Here is a 23,272-nt window from a genome sequence, read left to right as displayed (position 1 = left end):
ACCAAATTTGACCATCAATTAAAAAAGATTCTTTACTAAAGTAATCAGATTTAAAAGTAATATAAACATGCAGTTGCCTTTGGTTGTCTTAGCTAAACCAACTTCCCACATAGGCAAAAAGTATGAGTTTTTAGAAAATAATATATGAATTGATTATTTTAAAAAACTAACATTTTACTGTATTTGTCGTAGGTTATATATTCTTCTAGCTTAATTTAGGACTCTTGATGACAGTGATTAACATCATTAAAGTCTTTTAAAGAGATTTCTGAAACTTTGTCTTTTGTCTGAAGGCTTTAGACACTAGGCAGCCTTTGAATGTAGACATTTAGGCTTTGCTACACTCTGTGGATTCTTATCAATATCTGTCTAAGTGTCCTCTGGGTACACCACTATGCATCTTATTCATATGTTCTAGTTATGTTCTAGTTGGATGCTTGCTGATTTAGCTTATCACTTTGTTTTGAAAATATACTTTTCCATTCTTCATTATCTATATCTTTTAACTCCTCTGGTTGTGTTAGGTGAAAGTGTTAGCAGTGACACATCTCTTGGCTATAATAATGAGGTAGAGATAACAATGAATCCATGGCATCCATTTGAAGAAGACCAAGAACTGAATACGCCAAATGATGTTGCTGTTGATTCAGATGCTAGACATTGGTTACAGCTGAGCCCCACAGATGCTGCAAATTTAACAGGTAATAATTATTTTGCTATCAACACAGTCACTTTAATACACATACATGAAGGAAACAGACTTTCATAAGTATAATCCTCATAACAGGACTGACTCATCTTCACTTCTTCCCTTTCCTCCTAACTTTTAAGTGGTTAATAATAACCTAAGTATTTAAAATTAAGTACTTTGATACCAATTTAGCACTTTATATGAATAAACTTAGAGTTTAAAGGACTTCAAAAGTTATCCAGTACAAACTCACCTAACACAATAAACTCTCATATATTCTCTGATGGTTTCAGGTATTAGTCTCATCTCCTGCAGTATATGCCATTTGAGAGAATAGACTATTTCTTAAACTTCGTTTGCAAGTTATTCTGTCATCATCACTTAGAACTGTTGGTTGTTGATGTAGTAAGCATTCAGTAAATATTTCTTGAAATCAGCAAGTTGATTCAGTTGTATTGTTCTCAGTAGTAGGCAAAACTAAGCTAAAAGAAGATAATTTCTCTGTTCCCTGTATGTAAGATCAGTCAATAAAATAAGGATTTAGTATGTTCCAGTCACTGTGCTAGGCATTGAGTGTACAAAGACAAAACAAAACATTACCTGTCCCCGTTTGTTCAATAAGAAAGTAAAGTTTGGGAAGAATGTCTTAAATTGAAAAGTTATAAGAATGCTAGATAAAATAATTGAACCTTATGAGTAGAAGAGACCTTAGCAATGAGTTTAACAAACTGAAATACAGAGAGACGAAGGGGCAGTCACACAGGTAGAAGTCAGAATCAGGATCCAAAAGGATCTTGACAGGTTAGAACATTGGGCTTGATCTAATAAGATGAAATTTGATAGAGATAAATGTAGAGTCTCACATTAACTACAAAAGATCAACTATATCCAATGTAATACGGAAAAGTATAGACATACAGTGATTGTTAGGAGAAGAATCTTTGCTTTCCAGTGGACTGCAAGCTCAATAGAAGTAGAAGACAGCAACCAAACAGCTAATACGGTCTTTGGCATGCCTCAGGAGTGGGATAACTTTCAGAAATGACCTCTGTCCTTGTCTGAGCTCCTGGACCACTGGGTTCCACAGTTTAAGAAGGATACTGATAAGCTAGAAAGTCCCCAGAGGAGAGTAGCTAGGATAGCAAAAGGTCCTGAATTCATGACATAGGAGATTTGGTTGGCAGAACTAGTTGTGTTAAACCTGAAAAAAAGAAGTCCTGGGGGAGGCACAATAGCCATCTTCAAGTTTATTTATGTAAACATTATATTTTCTCCTCACATCCCTCCTCTTATCCACTCAGCTGTTGACTTCATTTCATACTTTAGTGAAGAAATAGAGGGCATTCAGTGTGAGCTCCCCTTTTTTCCTCTCCTCTTCATCAATAAACCTCTTAGTATCATCCTTGCACTCCTTCATTCCAGTCTGACAAAGAGGCGGCACATCTCCTTGCCAAAGCCAACTCCTTTACATGTGTCCTTGATTTTGTCCCCTTTTATCTTTTCTTGGAGACAGCCTCCTCAGTCTTCCCCCATCTCTTTAATCTTCAGTTTCTCCCTATCTGCTGGTTCCTTTTCTGCTTCCTACAAACATTCTTATCTCCTTGTCCTTCTTCAAAACTTCCACTAGATCTTGTATTTGCCTTAAGCTATCATTCTATATCTTTATTCCATTTCTCTGATGCCTAGAAAAAGCTATTTCTACTCATTGCTCCCATTTCTTCTCTTCTCACTCACTTCTCTTTGCAGTCTGGCTTCTACCCTCCCCACTCAATGAAAATTATATTCTTCAAAGTTACCAGATATAATGAACTTTTCTTAGTCCATGTTCTTATTGCCCACAATGCAGAATTTGACACTGTTTTTACGCTATTGACTTGCCTCTCTTCCTGAATACTCTCTCCTCACTGGGTTTTTGTAACTCTACTTTTTCCGGGTTCTCCTCCTACCTGTTAGACCACTCTTCAGATTCTTTACTGGACTATCATTAATGTCATGCCCCCAAACAGGGTTTTCATTTAGTCTCTGCTCTTGGCCCTTTTCTCTCTACGTTTTCTTCTTCAGCTCCATGGCTTACATGTATCCTTTCTAGCCAAATGCCTCCCAGGTCTATGTAGCTCCCCATACCAGTAAAATCATAGATGTGATCCTCTGCCCTCTTATTCCCCCTCTCCCCTAATTAAATCATCACACCAGACTTGGTGTGACTAGATTCTTTCTAGGTCCTGACTATTATCCATTATATTAGTTATCTGTCCCAGCTTTGTCATCTGCAGATTTGTTAAGCATGCCATCAGAGTCTTTATTCAAATCATTTCTAAAATAATGAACTGCATAAGAGTAAGGATGGATCCATGGAGGACTTTGCAGGTGATTTCCTTACAATTATTGATGACATTTGAGACTGAATTTATAGTCATTTAACTCTCATTGCTCTATTATTAATATAAGAAGAATAGCATGAAGTACTTTATCAGATATTTTGCTAATATCTAGTGAAACTTAATATTTAGTATTTTCCTTTCTCACCAGTCTAGTAACCCTCTAAAAATAGGAAACAAGGTTAGTCTGGCATGACCTGTTCTTGAGGGAGCCACTTTTATTTTTGTGTGATTGCTGCTTTCTTTTCTAGATGTTTGCTCACAGTATCTTTAACAATTTATTTTCTGATTTTGCCAGGAGCAGAAGTCAAGCTTATTAACTTAAAATTTGTAGACTCTATTCTCCTCCCTCCTCCCCATCCCCTCAAAATAAAAACATTTTCCTATCTCCAGTCCTTTGCTCTCTCTCCTTTTCACTATGATCTTTCTCATATCACTGACAGCAGCCCAGCAAACACATTCAGTCAGTCCTTAAGCATTTATTAAGAGCCTATTCTGTGCCAGGCACTGTGCTAAACATCAGAGTTACTTCAGTCCTTGAGGATATTGCTAATCTGGGAATGGTGACTTGAACTGATAAAAGATAGCGCGGTGATCTCTTATTACTGCTTTACTTATTTGGGATATCAAATCCCTGTTAACTGTTAATATCGGGCGTGTTCTGGTCTAAAGGTAATACCAAAGGGAAATTAGAATTAATCAGTTCTGTCTCCTCTCTGATCAATTATCATCACTCCTCTCACTACACTGTCACTGCTTTAAACTCTAGTAGCTCCTTATATAGATACAACCTAAGCTCGCTCTCTCTCTCTTTCCTCTCTTCCTGCGCACCCCTTTCCTTGCCACATACAATAGTTGTCAGTCAGTAAACGTTTATTAAGTGTCTGTTATGTTCGAGGTACTCTGCTAAGTGCTGTGGATACAAAGAAAGGAAAAAGTTAATTCTTGTCTTCAAGGAGCTCACAATCTAATGAGGAAAACCACATGGAAACAGCTAGGACCAAAATTATAGACGGGATAAATAGGAGATAATCAATGGAGCGAAGGCCATAGATTTAAAAATGGGAAAGGCTTCCTTTAAAGGTGGGATTTTTAGCTGAGACTTGAAGGAAGCCAGGAAAGCCAGGAGGCAGAGATGAGGAGGGAAGGCATTCCAGGACTGGTGGACAGCCAGTGAAAGAGAGAATGCATATGAAGACACTTTGAAACCTGTAAAAATGTTATACAGACAAAAGGTGGTCTTATTACTAAAATTAAAAAGTACACTTTTGGTATTCAATACTGTAGGGACATCTATTAGTTTAGGATGTGTATTTAAAATTAAAAATTTTAATATCTTTTAACATGGGTTTTTTAGTTCTCTAAAATATCTGCTTTTTAATTTAATGTTTCACCGAGGAACAATACATGTAGAAAATGTCAGCAACCCCTCTACTATTTATGCCATGTTCAGAGTTATTTTGGGAAAAAATCATTTTAGTTTACTTAATATTTTTATATGGTACAGATACTTCCAAAATATAAAAATGTTTTGGAAAAATTGCCCAAGATGACTATGAATTATCCATGTAAGGAACTGTACTGAAATTTTTAATTTTTTTAGATGGGGATTACTGAGAATGACTGAGATGGGGATAATGTGAGAGGGTGGGATGGTGCTAACTGTTGAGGAGTGAGTTCTGGCAAATTATCAGGAGCTAGTGAGAGGTGCCTTGAAGATGATGCGATTGCTCTTCAAGGCTCTCCCTAGCAGCCCAGCTGGTGGGTGGTAATGTTGTGTTCTATGAAGCTCCAGAGGCCTACCTCACAGCAGGCAGCAGCTTGGACAGGATACAGGAGCTGGGGAAGCAGTTACATGTGGTTCTGATCTGGAAAGGGCCTCAGGAACATTGGAGAAGCCCTCCTCAGGGTGCAGATTTGGGCCACAGGCAGGTGGCCTAGATCAGGACAGGCACAAAGCTCCTTACAGTAAAAAAATTAAAACAGAAGCAGGTTATGTACCTTTTACATCTATGGCTGGGGGATAAATTCTTATCAAAATATTACATGAATAAGGTAATTACAAAAAATATTGGTTATATGAAATTGAAACGCTTTTGCACAAATACAGTTGATGCATATAGGATAAGAAGAGAAGTGATTTACTAGGAAAAAATCTCGGTATCAAATTTCTTGGGGTTTGGTGTCCAACACATGTAGATAACAGGTACAAAAGACCAAAAGCTATTCCACAGTAGATGAGTTGTCAATAGATATAAACAAACAACTCTCAAAGGAAGAATTACAAGCTATTATATGAAAAAATGCTCCAACATAATGAGTATTTCCAATCAAAATAATCTTGAGGTTTCACTTCAGACCTAGGAAATTGGTGAAGATGATAAAGGATAGGAATAATCATTGTTGGAGTGGTTGTGGAAAAAGAGATACAGTAGTACTTTGGGTACACCTGTGAATTTGCATAACCTTTCTGGAAAGTAATTTGGATTATGTAATTGAAGTGACTAAAATATCCATACCCCTTAATCCAGATATTCTAGTGCTAGGCATAAACCCCAAGGATGTCATTGACAAAAAGAAAGGCAGGCTAAGTAGGTATCCAACAATTGGAGAGTGGCATAACAAATTGTGGTATATGAATGAAATCTGTTACTGTGTTATAAGAAAGGAGTATATGAATTGATGAAAAGTTAAGTACAGAACCCAGAAAACAATATACACTGTAACCACAGTGGTATAAATGGAGAGAACAGCAACCACAGAACAGTTTAAAATGAATGTTTTAAAATTATTTGATGATGATAGAAAAGAGATTTGAGAAGATCTCCCCATCCCACTCCTTTTATGGGTCTGGGTCCATGGGTGTAGAACATTTTATACAACATAAGTTGTTATTTTTTTTTGCAAAATGTATAAGTTAATCCTGTCTAGTGCTATATTCCAGTCACCAGTCTCATACCACGTATTCTTGGTAAAACCACAGGACTAACTTTTGCCTCTTCGAATTAAGAACTCTTATTCTTGATTATTAATCTGTACTTCACACGTTGGTATGAGACATCTCGTGGTTTAATTGCTTTTCCTGAATTTTGTCTCCTCTGAGTTTGTGAATATATATACCGTTCTACTTCTTCTGACATTGTAGCTACACTCTATGGCAATTACCTCGAGGGTGGACATAGGCATCTTTGACTTTCTTTTTGATTTAAAGTCAGATTTGCAAAATTGTATTTGTGTGTTCCTTACTAGTGTTTGTTAGGCATACTCAACTCCTGGCATTGGAGCTTGTCATCCCTGTATTTTAGGCCATGGTCCAGGAATCCAAATCCCGTTCTCAAATAACATCCTCTTATTCAACTGTTAGCTTTCCAAATATTCCTTTCTCTTCTGAATACCATGCCTTTAACAGGCAGTAGTTAATATACTGAGGCTTTCAGTTTCCAAACAGGACGACTCCCAAAGCCTTTAGTTTCTTGCCCAAGATTTCATAATTTTTAGTAATATTTTCTAAATTTCTGTTGACAGGTTTCATTTTTGCCCGTGTGAATTCACAAGAAGGTATAATTGTCAGTTTGCTAAGCCTTAGGGAATTCTCTGTTATGTCTTAGATAGATACCCAGAAAAAAGCAGAACTCTTGTTGTTATTAGGTCAACAAATGGTTGTGTCAGTCCCCTTCTGCAGGGAATCAGCAACCAGCACTTTACATCTCTTCTTGTTGAATAATCTCTCTCTAGCGGCACTTTTAAATCCATATTATTATCTCTGGGAGGATGGGAAGTTGCTTCCTTTCCAGTGTGCGCAGTTTGCTCTTCTACAGGAAGAGCTTTATATGAATTTCTCAACCCAAATATTATGTTTCTTTTTACCTTTCTCCTTTGTATTATGTTCTTCTGTACTGTATATTTGAATAGAGTTCAGGATTCACTTCTATCTCTTCATATCCTTTTTATTTGCTTTCAAATTGTAGCCCTTCTAGATCACAGGATTATAGGTCTATTGAGGAGAACTCAGAAGTCACATAGTCTAATCCCCTCATTTTATAGTTGAGAAAACTCAGAAGACCTGGGAAGTTTAAGTTAATTAGCATACAGTTGATAAGCATCAGAGGTAAGATTTGAACCCAGGTTGTCTGACTTCAGAGTTAATGTTCCTTCCATTGTTGAGTTTTCAAGGAGATCTTGCTCAAGGAAAATTATAGGAATCTTGCTGGGCTTCCAGTTTCTAAAGCAGATATAATCTCCAAGTTGGAATGCAGGGAAATACCATGGATATTGAGAGAAAAGGTTTAAGAAGATCCTGCCTCCACTCAGGCCACCTTGCCATCTGCCTGCCCTGCTGCCCTGTTTCTCCCCACCTGAAACAACAGTCTTTGCATAAGACATGAACCTCCATACTTTTGACCCCCAGAATCCATGTCCCAGGTTCTTTGGGAAATTAATCCATTCATCTTTGGAATTCTGCCTTGGGGCTCAGCCATCCTATTTGGTGACTCAGTGAGTGTAAACTAGCCCACTATAGTGAATAGCCGTCTCCAGGTATTTCAGTTTCATATCTCATCCAGCTGTCTACCTAGGCCATACCCCTTCTTTAACACTTACTCTGGAAACAGGAGTCACATTGAATGTGTGCATTCACCTGCTCTCCTTGTAACTCCCTCTACCAAAGCTCCCAAGAACAAATTTTACCTACAATTGTAGGAGAGAGATCCCAGTATGAAATTTAGAGCAGACTTCTCCAAAGATTAAAACTCATGCAGTCATTTTTATAAATTAAAAAAGGAACAGTTTTTATCAGTTAAGATAATCCATAGCTTATAGAGAAAAACCAGGTTCAGAATATCATCACAAGAAAGAAATTATTTTCTTTAGCAAGTCAAACATCTTCAGTTAGAAGAGGGGTTGGCAAATTGCAACCTATTTGACTTTCAAGCTAAGAGTAATTTTTACATTTTAAAATGCAATAAAATTTTTATCTAAAAATGTAAAGACCATTCTTATTTCATGGGGCCCCAGCCCATGTGTAGTTTGCTGATCCTTGAATAAAAATAAGGAGACCTCTTTTTATATCTTAACCAATAGTGAACACTTAATAAATACTTTTTCATTTATTCATTCCTTCATTTCATTCTCCGTAATAAACTGGAGAGAGAGACTGTTATTCCTGGATTCCTGGCATAGTTGATAAAGCATTGGACTTGTGAGTCAGTGAGACCTTGGGTTTAAATCCACTTACCCTAAGTTTATGATCCTGGGCAAGTTACTTTCAGCCTTACTTTCTTTATCTGTAAAATAAAGCTTACGATGGCACCTGCCTCTTAGGGCCGTCATAAAGATCAATTGAGATAGTACATGCGAATCATTTTGCAAATCTTAGCTATGTACATTTTTGCTGTTATTTTGTTGTTGTTGTCACTACCTTTACATTTTCTTTTAGGAGGGAGAGGTATATATCACATTTGGGTACCCCTGACCGAAATACAGACATTGTACACAACATTGATGACTGCCCAATTTACTTTGCTTTCCATACTTGATAAAAATTCAATTCAGTAAATATGTATTAAGCATCTACTATGTGCCAGGCACTGTGCTAAGCGCTACAGGTACAAAAATATGCAAAAGACAGTCTTTGCCCACAAGGAGCTTATAGTCTAATGAGGGTGACAACATGCAAACAAATATATACAAAGCAAACTATTTCCAGCATAAGTAAGAATTAATGGCAGAAAGTATCTCAGTGATACAAGATGAGTAAGAGGGGAGAAGAGAGAGTTCATGGCTAATAGCCTCAGTTTTTTCTGTAAAATATGAGGCAAAGTTCTCCACTGAGAGAGTTGAAGAAGGGGAGCCATGGAAGGCTTGAGGAGGGTTGAAAAAGTTCAGAAGAGCCCTTGTGGAGAGTGGGATAGTGACTTGATAAGGGATGTATAGTAAGATTGCCTAGCATTAATGAAAGCCCAGTTGAAGTTGTATAACATAAATTTGTAGCAGACACAATTAGAAGAGTTGTGTGATTTTCTCCACCTTTGTTCAGCAGCACATGTGTAGGCACAAAAGTGATGGTGGGAGTGATCCAAATCTGAAGCTTGTGTGGACATAATCACCGATATGATTAGAGGGGTAGAGATTCAAGAAAAGAGTACAGTATACCCTTGAGTTGGTTCATCAAGGAGTCGAGTTAGGGAGAAGAGGAGAGTGCCTGGGGGAGAGGAGATAGCCTGGGAGAGAACTGAGAAATCAAGGAATTGGAAGTCATCATGCAGAGGAAGTGTAGAGTTAACTAAAGGAAAGCAGAAGGAAAGGTGGGATACCAGTAGATTGTGGCTGGATAAGGGGATTTCAGGATTCTTGAACATGAAGGTGGTACATTTTCGGATGCATATTGGTTGTATGTAGCAGAGATGAGGTGGAGGAGTAGCACATGGGAGGAGACTAGTTTGAGGAGCTGAGTGGAAATGAATCCAGTCTTTGTCTTTCTCTCCAGAAGTCCCTTTGGAGAACCCAATTCTAAAGTTGTCCCTCTCTTCAACAAACTGTTAAATATATCCAGCTTCTTTTCCCTTCCTTTAGTCACCTCTTATCTTGTCTTAGCAAATAACTTTTCTTTCTTGTTTCCTTATCTTCCTCTATTTCTTATCCTCTTCATTGAGTCCTTTCCTTTACCTATTTTAGGTACTATAGCTTTATCAAGAACAGATCATCACAGACATTTTTTTTTTCTGACAGGATTACTAAACCAGTTGGTGGGGAGGAAGAATGCCATGAACATAGTTTATTTAGATTTAGAAAAGCTTTTCATCAAAAATCTCATTTGGTTCTTGTGAAGAAGACAGAGAAATATGGACTAGACAGTAATAACATTCAGAACTGGTTAGATGGCCAGATTTAAGGCATAATTGTTACTGGTTCAGTGACAATGAAGTAGGAATTCTCCAGGAGAGTAACCAAGATTCTGTGATTGGCCTTGTGCTATTTAATATTTTTGTCAATGTCTTGGACAAAGTCATAGATGGCATATTTTTCCTGGACAGACAAAAGATACTGATAAGCTAGACAGGCAAGGGCCTTCAGACCTTGTCACATGAGAATTAGTTGAAGGAACTAGAGGTTTTTAGTGTGGAGAAGAAAATACTCAGAGTAGACATGATAACTGCTTCAAGAATTTGAAGGATTGTTTTGGAAACCAGGGATTAGACTTGTACCTCAACTATTTCAAGAAACCTACTTTGCTCAACTACAAAACTGATATAATACTAATAGCACCTACCTTGCAAGGTCGTTGTGAGGAACAACAAGCATTTGTTAACACAGTACCAGGCATGTAGAAGGTGCTATAGAAAATCTGCCTCCTCTTCCCCTTTGTTCCATTTGACCCCAGAGGGCAGAACCAAGATCAATGGGTGAAAGATCAAAGGAGCAAACTTAGGCTGATAGGAAACAATTTTTACCCCACCCACAGGGCTGTCTTGAGGAACAGTGGGTTCCCCATCCTTGAAAGATTTTAAACAGGTTGGACCATCACTTGTTAGGCATGTTATTGTCTAGATTGCTTGCACTGGATGGCTACCCGAGCTGCCTTTCAACTCTCAAATTCTGTGATTTGATGCCTTAATCCTTAACCTTATATAATTTGAGTGATTGCTGACACTTTAATTTCTTCTCCTTTATCTTACTTTCTAGCATTTCTACACTCTCAGGCATTCCGTATTTTTAAGACAAGCTAATACCTTTTTATTCAGTGTCTGTGAAGTTCAGAATTGAAGGTAGTTATTCCTGGAGAAAAATAATAAAAATGGAATACAAATTATATGATTAAAATTATGTGTGTGGTTGTTTTTTTTTTTTTAAATTTTGCAGATAGCAGTGAATGCCTTGCTGATGACTGCAGTATAATTGCTGGTGGAAATCTTATAGGTTGGCATCCAGATTCTGCTGCTGTGTTATGGAGAAGAATCTTGGGAATCCTTGGAGATGTTAATAGCATCCAGTCACCCAAAATCCATGCCAAAGTTTTTGGCTATCTCTATGAACTCTGGTATAAACTAGCAAAGGTATTCTTTTTATTTTACCTTTTCTCTAATATAGTACAATTTATTTACTATTAAAATATTGGCAGTTTGCTATATTCAGGTTATAACTTAGAAATTTGAGTATATTTTATGCTTATTGTAAAACCAAATAAAAATTAAATACGAATTTCCGTCTTAAAACGTTAGAATTCTTCTTTCATAATGGTTTTATTTTGTTAAGAAATGACCTGATAGAATTTAGGTAGGAATATGCTGAAATTCACAAATAATTTCTGTGACTTTTGTTATAGATTGTTAACTACCAAATAAGCATTCGTTCATTCTGTTGTAAGTATCAAAAGAGAGTGAATTAAAATGGAGTTGAAAATGGTTTCATCTCATTATATCACTGCCAGTCCACTTATATAAAGGAAAGATAAAATTTTCAGAGGTTAATATTTGGGATATAGGTAGAAAAAATATTTATAGAATGTATTTTCTTGTTTATCCTTATAAAAATTAGGTAAGAATTTTGAGTTAACATTTTTCTGTCTTGTAATATATTTTTATGGCACTAAATAATATGCCTTCTAATTACTATTCTTTCTGTTTAGATACGGGATAACCTAGCAATAAGTTTGGATAATCAGAGTTCTCCATCTCCTCCTGTCTTGATCCCACCACTCCGAATGTTTGCATCATGGCTATTTAAGGTGAGCTAATGAGTTTTTTGCCTTAAATTTTAAAAAATTATTGATAATTTTTGTTTTTTACAGTACCTACATCCCAATGTATTCCTCCTCTCCTGTCTTCCATATAACAAAGAGGAAGTGTAATATAAAAAAATTCCAGCAAAGTATATAAGATATTAAGATTAGTATAAAGAAATTAGTATAAGATATTAAGGTTCACTGTCAATGTATAGAATCTTATTCCAGTATTGAAGTACTAAACAACTTGAATTGGGCAATAGTAAAAATTACTTGTTCTTTTCAGGCTGTTACTTTGCCAAATGAATATAAAGAAGGTAAACTACAAGCATACAAGCTAATCTGTGCTATGATGACCAGACGCCAAGATGTTTTGCCAAACTCTGATTTCCTAGTGCATTTTTATCTTGTTATGCACATTGGCTTAACTAGTGAAGATCAGGTATGTTCTTGTTCTCAAATTTATTCATAATTGTCATTTCAAATGCATATCAGTTTTAAGAAACATGATAGTTTGGATGAAAATACTTTAAGAGTTGGAAATGCAGAAGGAGGATTTGAATGATTTTTTTAAAAGACAGAACATGGGTTTCAAAGGGTGCTTCTGTTACATTTGTTCACTGAAATAGTTCTGTATTTTTTTTAAATGACTTTTAATTTCTCCTGTTCTTTATGGCTACTCATTTTAAATTCATAGTGTTTGAAAAAAATTTTATAGTAAAATATGGCCTTTTTTCGATATCAAAGTTAGACTAATCCTTAAAACTTGGCCTCTACTTCTTATTTAAATGCTGTCAGAATAGTATATGGAATTTGTAGTGGTAAGAGCATTTCTCTTCTCTTCTTGCCACCTAGCTGCCCCATAGTATCCCCATTTTACAGATGAGGAAACTGAGGTATATAGAGTATAAATGATTTGCTCAGAGCCACATAGCCACCAAGTATCTGAGGCTAGATTTGAACTTGGGTCTTCCTGATTCCATTTGCTTTATCCATTGTGCCACCTAGCATGCTATCACTTCATTTTGCAGAGAGAAAAGAAGTTTTTAATGTTCATACTTAACATCATATTCAGGTTTTAAAATAATTCAATTTTTATAGTTATGTAAGAGATCTGTGACCTTTTACCTTTCATTGTCAAATGTATACTTTGTAAATGGCAAGTCAACACTACCAGTAATTCATTCTTTCATGTTTGTTTCTAAACAAAATAAGAGAATTATAAACTGCAATAGGCCTATTGTTTGAAGCTTTAGAATTTGCAAACCTTTTTCAAAAATTTAATATAATTGACTTTTTTTTTCCTTCAATGTTAGTAAATCTCATTATATACTTTGGTAAGTTCTGATTAGCAACCATATAATTACTGTAAGGATCCTAAATGTAATTCTTCTGAAAAGGGCATAAAGGAGAGATTTTAGTCTTTTGCCAGAAGAGCAGAATTTCTACTAATAACCAAATTCTCATTAAAGCAGGACGTTTTGTGTCACTTAACTTTTGTTCGGAATTTCTTATTAGGTCACAGTAGTTTTTTAAAAAACAAAATGTTTTTCTGAATATACATATGTTTTATTTATACTATAAAGTATGCTATATGTGTGTGTGTATATATATATTATGTATGTGTGTGTGTGTGTGTGTGTGTGTGTGTGTGTGTGTGTATAGTAATTAAAAGGAAATGGAAAAATCAATTTGGAACCAGGAAGGACCTTAGTAGTCATTAATTTTAACATTCTCATTTTATAGAGGACCCAGGTTTAGAGAATTTTTAGTGACTTTCCCAAGTTTGCACAGGTAAATGTATGACTGACCTGGAATTTAAACCAAATCTTCTGACTAAAATTTAGCTTTATTTTCCCACTATTCTACATTACCTTCCACTAGTCACTTTCACTTTTATTTTCTTGGGGCAAATGTCATTCTTGCCATAATAGTCAATTCCTATTTTTCCTGTATTAAATGGTAGTTGCATTTGGTATCTTTTAAATGCTCCCCTTTTCTCTACCTGATGTCAGGATGCAGTATGGTACAACTGAAAATGTATTGGCTTTGGAGTCAGAAGATCTGGGCTGAAATTCTGACTCTGATGCTTACTATCTCTTTGATTTTCACATTCCTGGAACTCATTTTCCTTATCCCTAAAGGTGAGGGTGTTGATGGCCTCAGCAGAGACTGGTTTTAAATGAATGACAGCCTAGAAAAGAGTTGTCTAAAAGTTTACATATTTATGGACTCTGACACCAGAAATATCAGTTGGAATGGGAAAAAATTAGAATTTATCTATATAAAGTGATTTTTTGTTACTTAGAATTTCTGTCCTTTTGAGTGGGCTGAGTAACTCAAAATAAAACATTTAAAATGTAGTGTCTCATTTTTCCATTACAAGTTATAATTACTTTAGTCCTAAGTTGAATTTCTGATTTCTGCCTCTGGGTGGCACACTTGACTGCCTGTTTTTAGCGATGCACTAACATTTTCATTTTTTTAAAATTCATAGCTGAAGAATTACTGAAAGACCCAGAATACCTTAAGTGTGATCATCTATTGTATCTTTACAAAGTGGCATTTATGCTAAAAACAGGAAACTTAGGAGAGTTGACAAGCCAGCCAGCAAATGGCAATTGAAGAAGTAGTAAATAGATCATGAGTTGAGCATGAAAGCTCAAAAATATAAATTTAAATATATTTCATATATTTATGTATAAATTAAATATATGAATATTTAATGTAATAATATATATCATTAAATATATAAATATAAATTTAATGACCTTTAAAAATGAAATAGTGCTTTTAAAAAAGACTAATAGCAGTACTATAATTTTCTTAGTTTCACAAAATATTTCTGTTTGTAAAAAATGGCAAAGTTACATAAATTACCCTGTCTAGCATGACTTTTTCACATAATTTAAGTTTTTCGGTGATGTACTGTCAAGAAATAACTGTTGCATAGACTGCAATAAATAGGTTTGCTAAAATAAATAAACAATTCATATCTAATGTGTGAAAGTAGTGAAGAGCAATATCTTTGCAAAGAATAATGGGCAGATCGCAATATCTGTAGTATAATAGTACAGAATAGTCTTTTTTAGTTTTATTATAAATCTTCAGTGGCTCTTTATTACTGTTTCAAATATTCACTCTTCTGTTTGTCATTTAAAACCCTTCACAATCAGTCTTCAGTCTACTTTTCCATATTTATTTTCTATTACTCCTCTTGACTCAATCTAAGATTCAGCCAAAGTGGCTCTTTCCTGTCTCTGTGCATTTGTATGATCAGTCCCCATCTTTGGAATATACTCTGTTCTCACCTTTGCCCTTTATGATCTCAAGTCTCCATCAAAATTTAGCTCAAGAACGACTTTCATTTTGAGACCTTTTTCCTGATCTCTCTGAGCTGCTAGTTCTTCCACCCTGAAAAATCTTATATTTACTTTGTATATGTTTTATATTTATGTGAATGTGTATAGAATACGTATATTTGTGTAGTATCAAATGTAATATCCTAGGAGTTGTTTCATTTTTGTATCCCTGACCCCAAGCACGGGGCCTGGCACTTAATGAAAGAATATTGATTCATTTATTTTAAATAATCTGGTGGGGGCTACTTATTAGTATACAAAATTTTATTTTAATAGCAAGATTGTCTTATCAGGTAACAGTTACTACTTTGACATCTATTGTATTTATGGTTTCAGAAGGTTCCTGAAAATAATTTTTTTTTTATTTTTGAAGAGGAAAGGAGAAAATAAAAAGCCTTCATTCAATATTATCATTCTTGGGAGCTAGGATGGAAGGAGGATGAAAGGAAGGAAGGGAAGAAGGAAGATGACAAGCATGTATCACATGACTACTATGTACCAGACACTGTGTAGAGTACTTCACATGTATCTATTTCATTTGATCCTCACAACTATTTGCGATAGGTTCTTTTATTATTCCCATTTTTACAGTTACATTTGACTTGCCCAGTGCCACACAGCTAATAAGTTTCTGATGTCAAATTTGAACTTAAGTCTCCTACCAGCTAATCAAGGAAGAAGGGGAAGTGGAGGAATTGATGAAAGATCTTATGGATCTAAGGATCCTGGATTTCTAGATATTTTTACTGAGACGATCCCTTTGTGTTCAACAACAGTTTTATACACATTGTTGTGGTGTTTGACGTACAGTTTCAACACGTATCTAAAGTTCTTTTTAGCTTGGACTTTAAGTTCTTAGCTTTCTTCATTTCTTTTTAATTTACCTTTGTCCTGGTCTTAATATTATGTGAAGCATTCTTTGTCCTCTCACAACCTATGAGCTTCTTCCCTTGGCCATTTTCTTACCTCATAAGAGCTTTCTAACTTTTGAAGTCCCCCACTTCCCTCAAGGAGAGTTTCTCCACTAATGCTTTGCCAGCTCTTTCACCTCTGGTTGCACAAAAGTATCTTAACATGAAAGGAGTCATGATTCAAATTTATTAAGAACAGTTCCTGTTAATTTCATCTTTATTTAAAACATGTGGAAAGATCAATATGTGTGAAATGGAAAAGGACAGTTGGAGAAAGGAATTTTATTTTCGTGTTTCTAAGAACATATCAAAGACTGGAATGTTTTCTTTGCTTAAAATAAGTAAACTATTCTTTAACAATGACTTACAGATTTTGTCTTAATATAATTTTTCTCTTAAGACATCAAAGCAAAATTCTCTTTTAAATGCAAAGCCTACGTTACTGAAAAGTTACAATTGGTAATTTGCATGCAGAACTTTGAGCCAATTTGAGCCTATCATTCATTTCCATTACAGGGAGAACTCATCTTCCTTGAACGTTAATAATGTATCATCTTATCTTCTAGTAGTGGTTTGTTTTTTTTTTGTTGTTTTTAAGTAAGATAGGACTTAACTACAGTGATTTGGATTAGTCTTCTGACAACCATAAAGTCCTATTTACATACCCATAATATAAAGCCTTAAGCATGCACATATGGTACATGTCATTTTCATGATTTCTTAACATTAATTTACCTTTTCTTTTCCCTGAATACAAACAAATGTATAGCTACATCAGTTCAATTTTACACAGTGAAATAAATCCACTTGATGTTCATATGAAAGTCAGCCTGAGACAGTGGCTAGAATGCTAGAATTGGTGACAGGAAGACCTGGATTCAGGTCTAGTGTCTTATTCTTACTAGCTGTGTGTATATGAATAAGAAAGTTTGTTTCTCAGTGCCTTTACCAGTTGTTTAAGACTAAGCTTACAGAAGATTTTCTTATCAAGAGAGTTGCCAGACCAGGAGTTCCCTACACAAATGATTATAGATTGAAAACTAGAAGGGACTACAAAGATCATTCTAGTAGAACTCCCTCATTTTGTAGATGAGGAAACTGAGGCCCAGTGATAGGAAGGGACTTAGCCAAGAGTAAGTGGCAGGTAGGATATAAACTCTAATCCTCTGACTCAAAAGTCAATGTTTTCTCCTGTACCTTGTTTGGTCACAGGGATACCTTTTTCCTCCAACTCCCCCTTAAAAGCTGAATGTCATATTTAAGTTTTACTTAACTTTTCTTGTATGACTTTTAGTTCTCATTAAATTATAGCTAATTTCATGTAAAATTTTGTTTTCCAAGCCTCTTCTTTTCTAGCTATAGTAATTTCTCTAGTTTTGGTTAAAGTGTAAACATTTATTTTTAAAATCATAATTGAGATTAATTTTATTTCATGTTAATTCAAAAGAAAATTTCCATATGTAGTAAAGTTTAATATTCTATCCCAGAAGTCAACGATAGCTCACGATTCTTAACAGAAATTTTTATGATCTCTCATGAGATATATGATGGAATAATGAAATAATAAACAGTCGTCTGTAAAAAGATCCCAAGGGTGCACTTGATGAGAATAAGACTCAGCAGTGAACTTGGAAAGCAAGGTCTAGGGGAAATGCTTGTAAATTAGCCATACCTGAATCTTTTAATAACATCAGACAACCTGTATCATGTAGTGATATGTAATAATTGCATCACCTTTTTCCCAAGAAAAATAAATCACTTCTAATGCTGGGAATTCAGTAATGCTAATAACACATGAGGAGATAGAAATGTATTTTTTTGGCATTTGTTAAGGGAAAAAAGTAAGAAAACCCTTTTCCTAAAATAAAAGATTAAGGTAGAAGTTGACTGTTTTTATATGTCATATAAGAACATTCATCTTAACTATCAGTAAGTTTTTTTTAATCTAACCCTCTACCACAGTTTTGATTGTGTTAGTCATGTCACCAAGGTTTTATTTTACCATAAACGTAGCCAAACCATACACATGCAAAATACATTCTTATGAAACTTGAAGGCCTCTCCACCTTATGTCTCTTATTTATTAAGATTAAATAGTAACCTAGGTATGTTTCATTGGAACATTTAGAGTAGATAAATTCCTGAAACAGTTCATTTTTTAAGTTGAGGCAATGTATAGCCAAACAACCTAATTAGGTTAAGTAAACATAGAAATATTCCTAAACTTTTTAATGCTAGAGAAACAAATATTTCTAAGATTGTTCTCATTTTATATAACATTTTCAACATTTGCCTTTTTTGTCAGGCAATTCATTAAAGTCAGTTCAGGTTAAATATAACATATGATTTACTAATCTTTATCATGAACTGGCATTTATGGAGAGACCTACTCTGTACAAACTATTAAGGTTAGATTCCCTATAGTGATAGGGAATCCAAGGTAGAATAAAATAAAGTTATTGCCTCCTAGAAATGTATAATCTATTTAAGGAAATTTGCCATGCTCACTTGAAAAACTAACCTTATATGGTGTTTTAATATTATGATAAGTTTAACATGAGCAATATAGATTGTAAAAGTTATAGAAGTTCAGAGGAGAAAGTAGGTGCTTCTGGCTGTATTGATCAAGAAAGGATTTGAGAAGGTAGGTTTTGAGTTGGGACTTCGCTTGAAAGTTGGAGTTTATTTGCCAAAACTAAGCCCAATCCATCACAGCAGCAAAGAACTCAATACACAGTATCACAGCAGAGAACCATTCTGCTGGGGCCTTGCCACCAACACATACACTCACAGCACAGCTAGCACATCTGCTCTCTCCCTCAGTTCTAACTGCTCTCTCTGCATTTCCAGTGACACACTTTCCTTTTCCTCTCAGCAAGCTGCTCCCACCACATGTGACTTAGGCTTCCTGTGACATAAGCAGATCACATAGCCTATTAGTGGGTGGGAAAGATCTTCAAATCAAAATTGTTATCACAAGTGCCTACTGTGTGCCAGGTACATAGATGAGGCAACTAAATGGCCCAATGTATAGTGCACTGGGCCCAGAGTCAGGAAGACCTGAGTTCACATCTGGCTTCAGACACTTACTAGCAATGTGACCCTGGGCAAGTCACTTTACCTTTGTTTGCCTTAATCCGCTGCAGAAGGAAATGGCAAGAAAACCCTATGAACAGTATTGTCCACAGGGTCACAAAGCGCTGGACACAACTGAATGACTGAACAACAGCAACAATGTGCCAGGCACTGTATTAAGCACTAGGGATAAAAGGAAGGCAAAAAATGGTCCCTTCCTTCAAGGAGTTCGCAGTCTCATGGAGGACAACAGGCAAACAGCTGTTATTGATTATCCTTTGTTTTTGAAGAGGAAAAATGACATCATGGGGTGATGACTCTCACTTGAATTGGATTTAAGTGAAGCAGAGTTGCACAAAGTTATCAGCCTCATTGTCTCTTCCAAACTCATGAGAGTTCAGTGACAAGACACTGGCAATGGCCCAGGACGCAGTGGATGACCTTGGTGTCTTCAATATATGACCAAGCTCTAAGCATTCCACAGTGCCTGCTTCAGCTGCCTTCATGGCTATTGGAATAAATTGTTCTCATCCACCCATTCCTCTGGGGGCAGGGGGGAAGTCTTCACATGCTTGGTGTAGACATTCCCCAACACACCAATAAATTTGAGGCTTGTCAGTTATCCTTAACATAATATATAGCCCAACCAATGAGATGGTTTACCAGGGTATGGCCACTGCATACTACAGCTCCTTGGAGCCACAGGTGAGAGTTGGGTAAAAGTGGACACCAAAGGTGGATGAGCAGCCCTTGAAAAGAGCTCAGCAAGCCCTCACACCAGAGGTGCTAATCCTCCCTTAACACCTCATACACCACAAGCAAACAATTTTATATAAAGAGTGTGTGTGTGTGTGTGTGTGTGTGTGTGTGTGTGTATGGAGGAGGGAGTAGTCTCAGAGGAGAAGAATTAAGAAATAGAAGGATTGTGAGAGGCTTTTTTGCAGAAAATAGGCTCTTATCTGAGACTTAGAGGAAGCCAGGAAAGTTCAGAGGTGGAAATGAGGAGAAATTGTTCCAGGCATGGAAGGCAGCCAGTGAAAATATGCCGAGTTGAGAGATGGAGGTTTATGTGCAAGGAATAGCAAGGAAACCAGTGTTGCTGATCTGAGAGTATGTGGGGGGGAAGTAAGATGTAAGAAGGTTTGAATGTAGGAAGGGTCCAGGTAATCAAGTGCTTTAAAACTAGAAAGACCAGAATTTAAGAATGCCCTAGAGAACCAAGCAAATTTTAAAAGCCAAAGAGAGGATTTTATATTGCATCCTGTAGTTAACAGGGAGCCCATGGAATTTGTTGAATAGGAGAGAGTTATTGTTAGACCTTTGCTTTAAGAAGATTAATTTGACAGCTGAGTGAAGCATGGATTGCTTTGGGGAAAGTGAAGGTAGATCTGAATAATTTTAGAAATATTATTTACTTATGAGTAGTCTGAATTAATATAATAAAATGACAGTGCTACCCAAAATAATTTATTCAGTGTCATGCCAATCAAACTATAGAAGGATTACTTTGTGGTGCTAGAAAAAAATAATAACAATTCATTTCAAGGAACAAAAGGTCAAAAATCTCGAGAGAATTATTTGAGGGGAAGGGTAGAAAGGAAGGGGGCCTTGTAAGTACCAGGTCTTGAAACTACACTACAAAGCGGTAATCATCAAAACGATTTGGCACTAGAGAAGAAATACAAAGGTCAATTGGTGTAATGGAATAGGTATACCACATATAGAAGCAAATGAACATAGGAGCCCAGAGTTCGATAAACTCAAAGATCTCACCTATTGGGATAAGAACTCGCTATTTGACCAAAAAAAAAAAGAATAAAACTATTGGCAAAAGTGAAAAAGTCTGGCAAAAATTAGTTATAGACCAACACCTCGCACCATATTCCAATATAAGGCAGAAATAGGTTCATAACTGAGCCAGAAACACATCTTAAACTAGAGGAACAAGGAAGGAAGGAGGGGAAAGGAAATAAGAATTTCCATAGTACTAAGAAGCTTGTTCTTAGTCCTAAGAAGCATTTTACAAATATTATCTCATTTAAAGATTTAATTTAATTTATGGAAAATCATGTTTCAGGTCTATGGATATGACAAAAGTTTATGACCAAACAAAAGACAGAGATAATCACCAAAGTTAAAATGGATTTGTCATGTAAAATTTGATTACATAAAATTAAAAAGTTTTTACACAAAACCAATACAGCTAAAATTAGGATAGAAGCAAGTAAATTGGGAAAAAATTCTTTGTAGCTCCTTTTTATGATAAGATGACATTTCTATGATATATAGGATACTGATTCAAATATATAAGAATAAGAGTCACTATCAAAGGGTATGAACACGCATTTTTCAGATTAAGAAATCCAAGTTATCAATAAAGATGGAAAAATGCTGTAAAGCACTCAATATTTTATAAAAATGCAAATTAAAATACCTCTGAAGGCTCATTTCATGCAGATAAAGATTGACAAAATTAACAGAACTGTTGGAGTTCTGAACTCAGTCATTTTGGACTGCATTATGGAACTGTGTCCAAAAAGTTATCAAGGTGTTCATAGCATTGTATGGAAAGATACTGTTACTAGGTCTATACCACAAAGGCGGAAAAAAAAAAAGAAAAATTTTTATTAATGTTTTTTGTTTTTTACATCCTCATAGTTTTCCTCATCTTTCCCTAGCTTTTCCCAGAGCCATGCTATATAACTAATAATATTTTTTTAAAGACAAAAAAGGGGGAAAATGAGCACAACTGATCAATACCTTGAAAAAGTCCAAGAACATGTGCAATAACTTGGAACCTCCTACCTCTATGAAGAGGTGGGTTGAAAGTGTCTCATATTTCTTTTTTCAAACCATGCTTCATCTTTATCATTTTGCATTGTTCACTTTTGCTTTTTCCTTGAAGGAGGTAGGATATTCTTTCCATTTATATTGTTATAGTCGTATATATTGTTTTCTTGGTTTTAATTACTTTTCCTCAGTTCATATACTTTGTATTTTTCCATGCTTCTCTGTATTTGTCACATACATTATTTCTTATAGCTAATTCCATTATTAATGTTCCATTATATTCACGTGCTGCAATTTACTTAACCATTCCCCAATTAATGGCATCTATTTTATTTCCAATTTTTTGCCATCACAAAAAAGTTCTGCCATAAATATCTTGTTGTTTTGGGGGACTTTCTTCTTATCAATGGCTTCCTTTGAGTATAAGCCCAGTTATGGAATTTCTGAGTCAGAGGATATGGACATGTTAGACACTTAATTTACATGATTCAAAAATGCTTTTCAAAATAGTTGTAGCAATTCACAACTGTGCCAACAATGCATTGTTATATCTATCATCCCACAACCTCTCTAACGTTGACTAATTGCCAGTGTTTGTCAACTTTGATTATTTTCAGGGTGTGAGGTAAAACATCAGGGTTGTTTTGATGTATATTTCTCTAATAATTAGTGATTTGCAACCTTTCTTATGTGTTTGTTAAATACTTTACAATGCTTTTCATATCCTTTGACTATTTACCTATTGTGGAATTGATGTTAGGCATACATACACACACACACACACACACACACACACACATATTTGATATTTGTTCATACATGTTGGGTTACAAACCCTTATCAAAGAAATTTCATGAGGGGGAGGAGCCAAGATGGTGGAGTAAAGGGAGGGACTCATCTGAGCTCTCCCCCCAAGCCCCTCCAAATACCTTTTAAAAATGACTCTAAACAAATTCTAGAGCAGCAGAACCCACAAAAAGAAAGAGTGAAACAAATTTCCAGCCAAAGACAACCTAGAAGGTCGGCAGGAAAGGTCTTTTGCACCAGGCTGAGAGAGGAGCGCAGTCCAGCACAGACCACACCAGCACAGATTGGTCCTCAGCAAAACCAGAGCAGGTCTCAGGGGACTGAATCATGGGCAGCTAAGGTGGTTTCCAGACTTCTCAGCCCATGAATGCCAAAGACAACTTAGAAAGTCAGTAGGAAAGGCCTATTGGACCTGGGGGAGAGAGGAGCACAGTCCGGCCCTGGCCCCAGCAAACCGGGAACAGTAGCAGTGGCTGCTTCTGGAGTCTCAGCTGAAAGACAGTAAGTAAGGGTATCGAACAACTGGTCAGAAGGAGGTT

The 23,272-nt window shown here is 35.8% G+C and overlaps 1 protein-coding gene across 1 annotated transcript in view; it reads left to right on the top strand.

Annotated features, from left to right (window-relative positions):
• The window catches only part of RALGAPA2 (Ral GTPase activating protein catalytic subunit alpha 2), a 409,611-nt gene that overhangs the window by 134,670 nt on the left and 251,669 nt on the right, over positions 1-23,272 (top strand). The window contains exons 20-23 of the mRNA XM_036748146.1: positions 525-701; positions 10,927-11,120; positions 11,693-11,791; positions 12,075-12,230. Coding sequence (XP_036604041.1) covers positions 525-701; positions 10,927-11,120; positions 11,693-11,791; positions 12,075-12,230 — 626 coding nt within the window. The remainder of the gene's footprint in view (positions 1-524; positions 702-10,926; positions 11,121-11,692; positions 11,792-12,074; positions 12,231-23,272) is intronic.

The sequence above is a fragment of the Trichosurus vulpecula genome, chromosome 3 (assembly GCF_011100635.1).
Source record: "Trichosurus vulpecula isolate mTriVul1 chromosome 3, mTriVul1.pri, whole genome shotgun sequence".
NCBI lineage: Eukaryota > Metazoa > Chordata > Mammalia > Diprotodontia > Phalangeridae > Trichosurus > Trichosurus vulpecula.
Note: the sequence above shows the minus strand (reverse complement) of the source record. Positions and strands in the feature narration are given on the sequence as shown.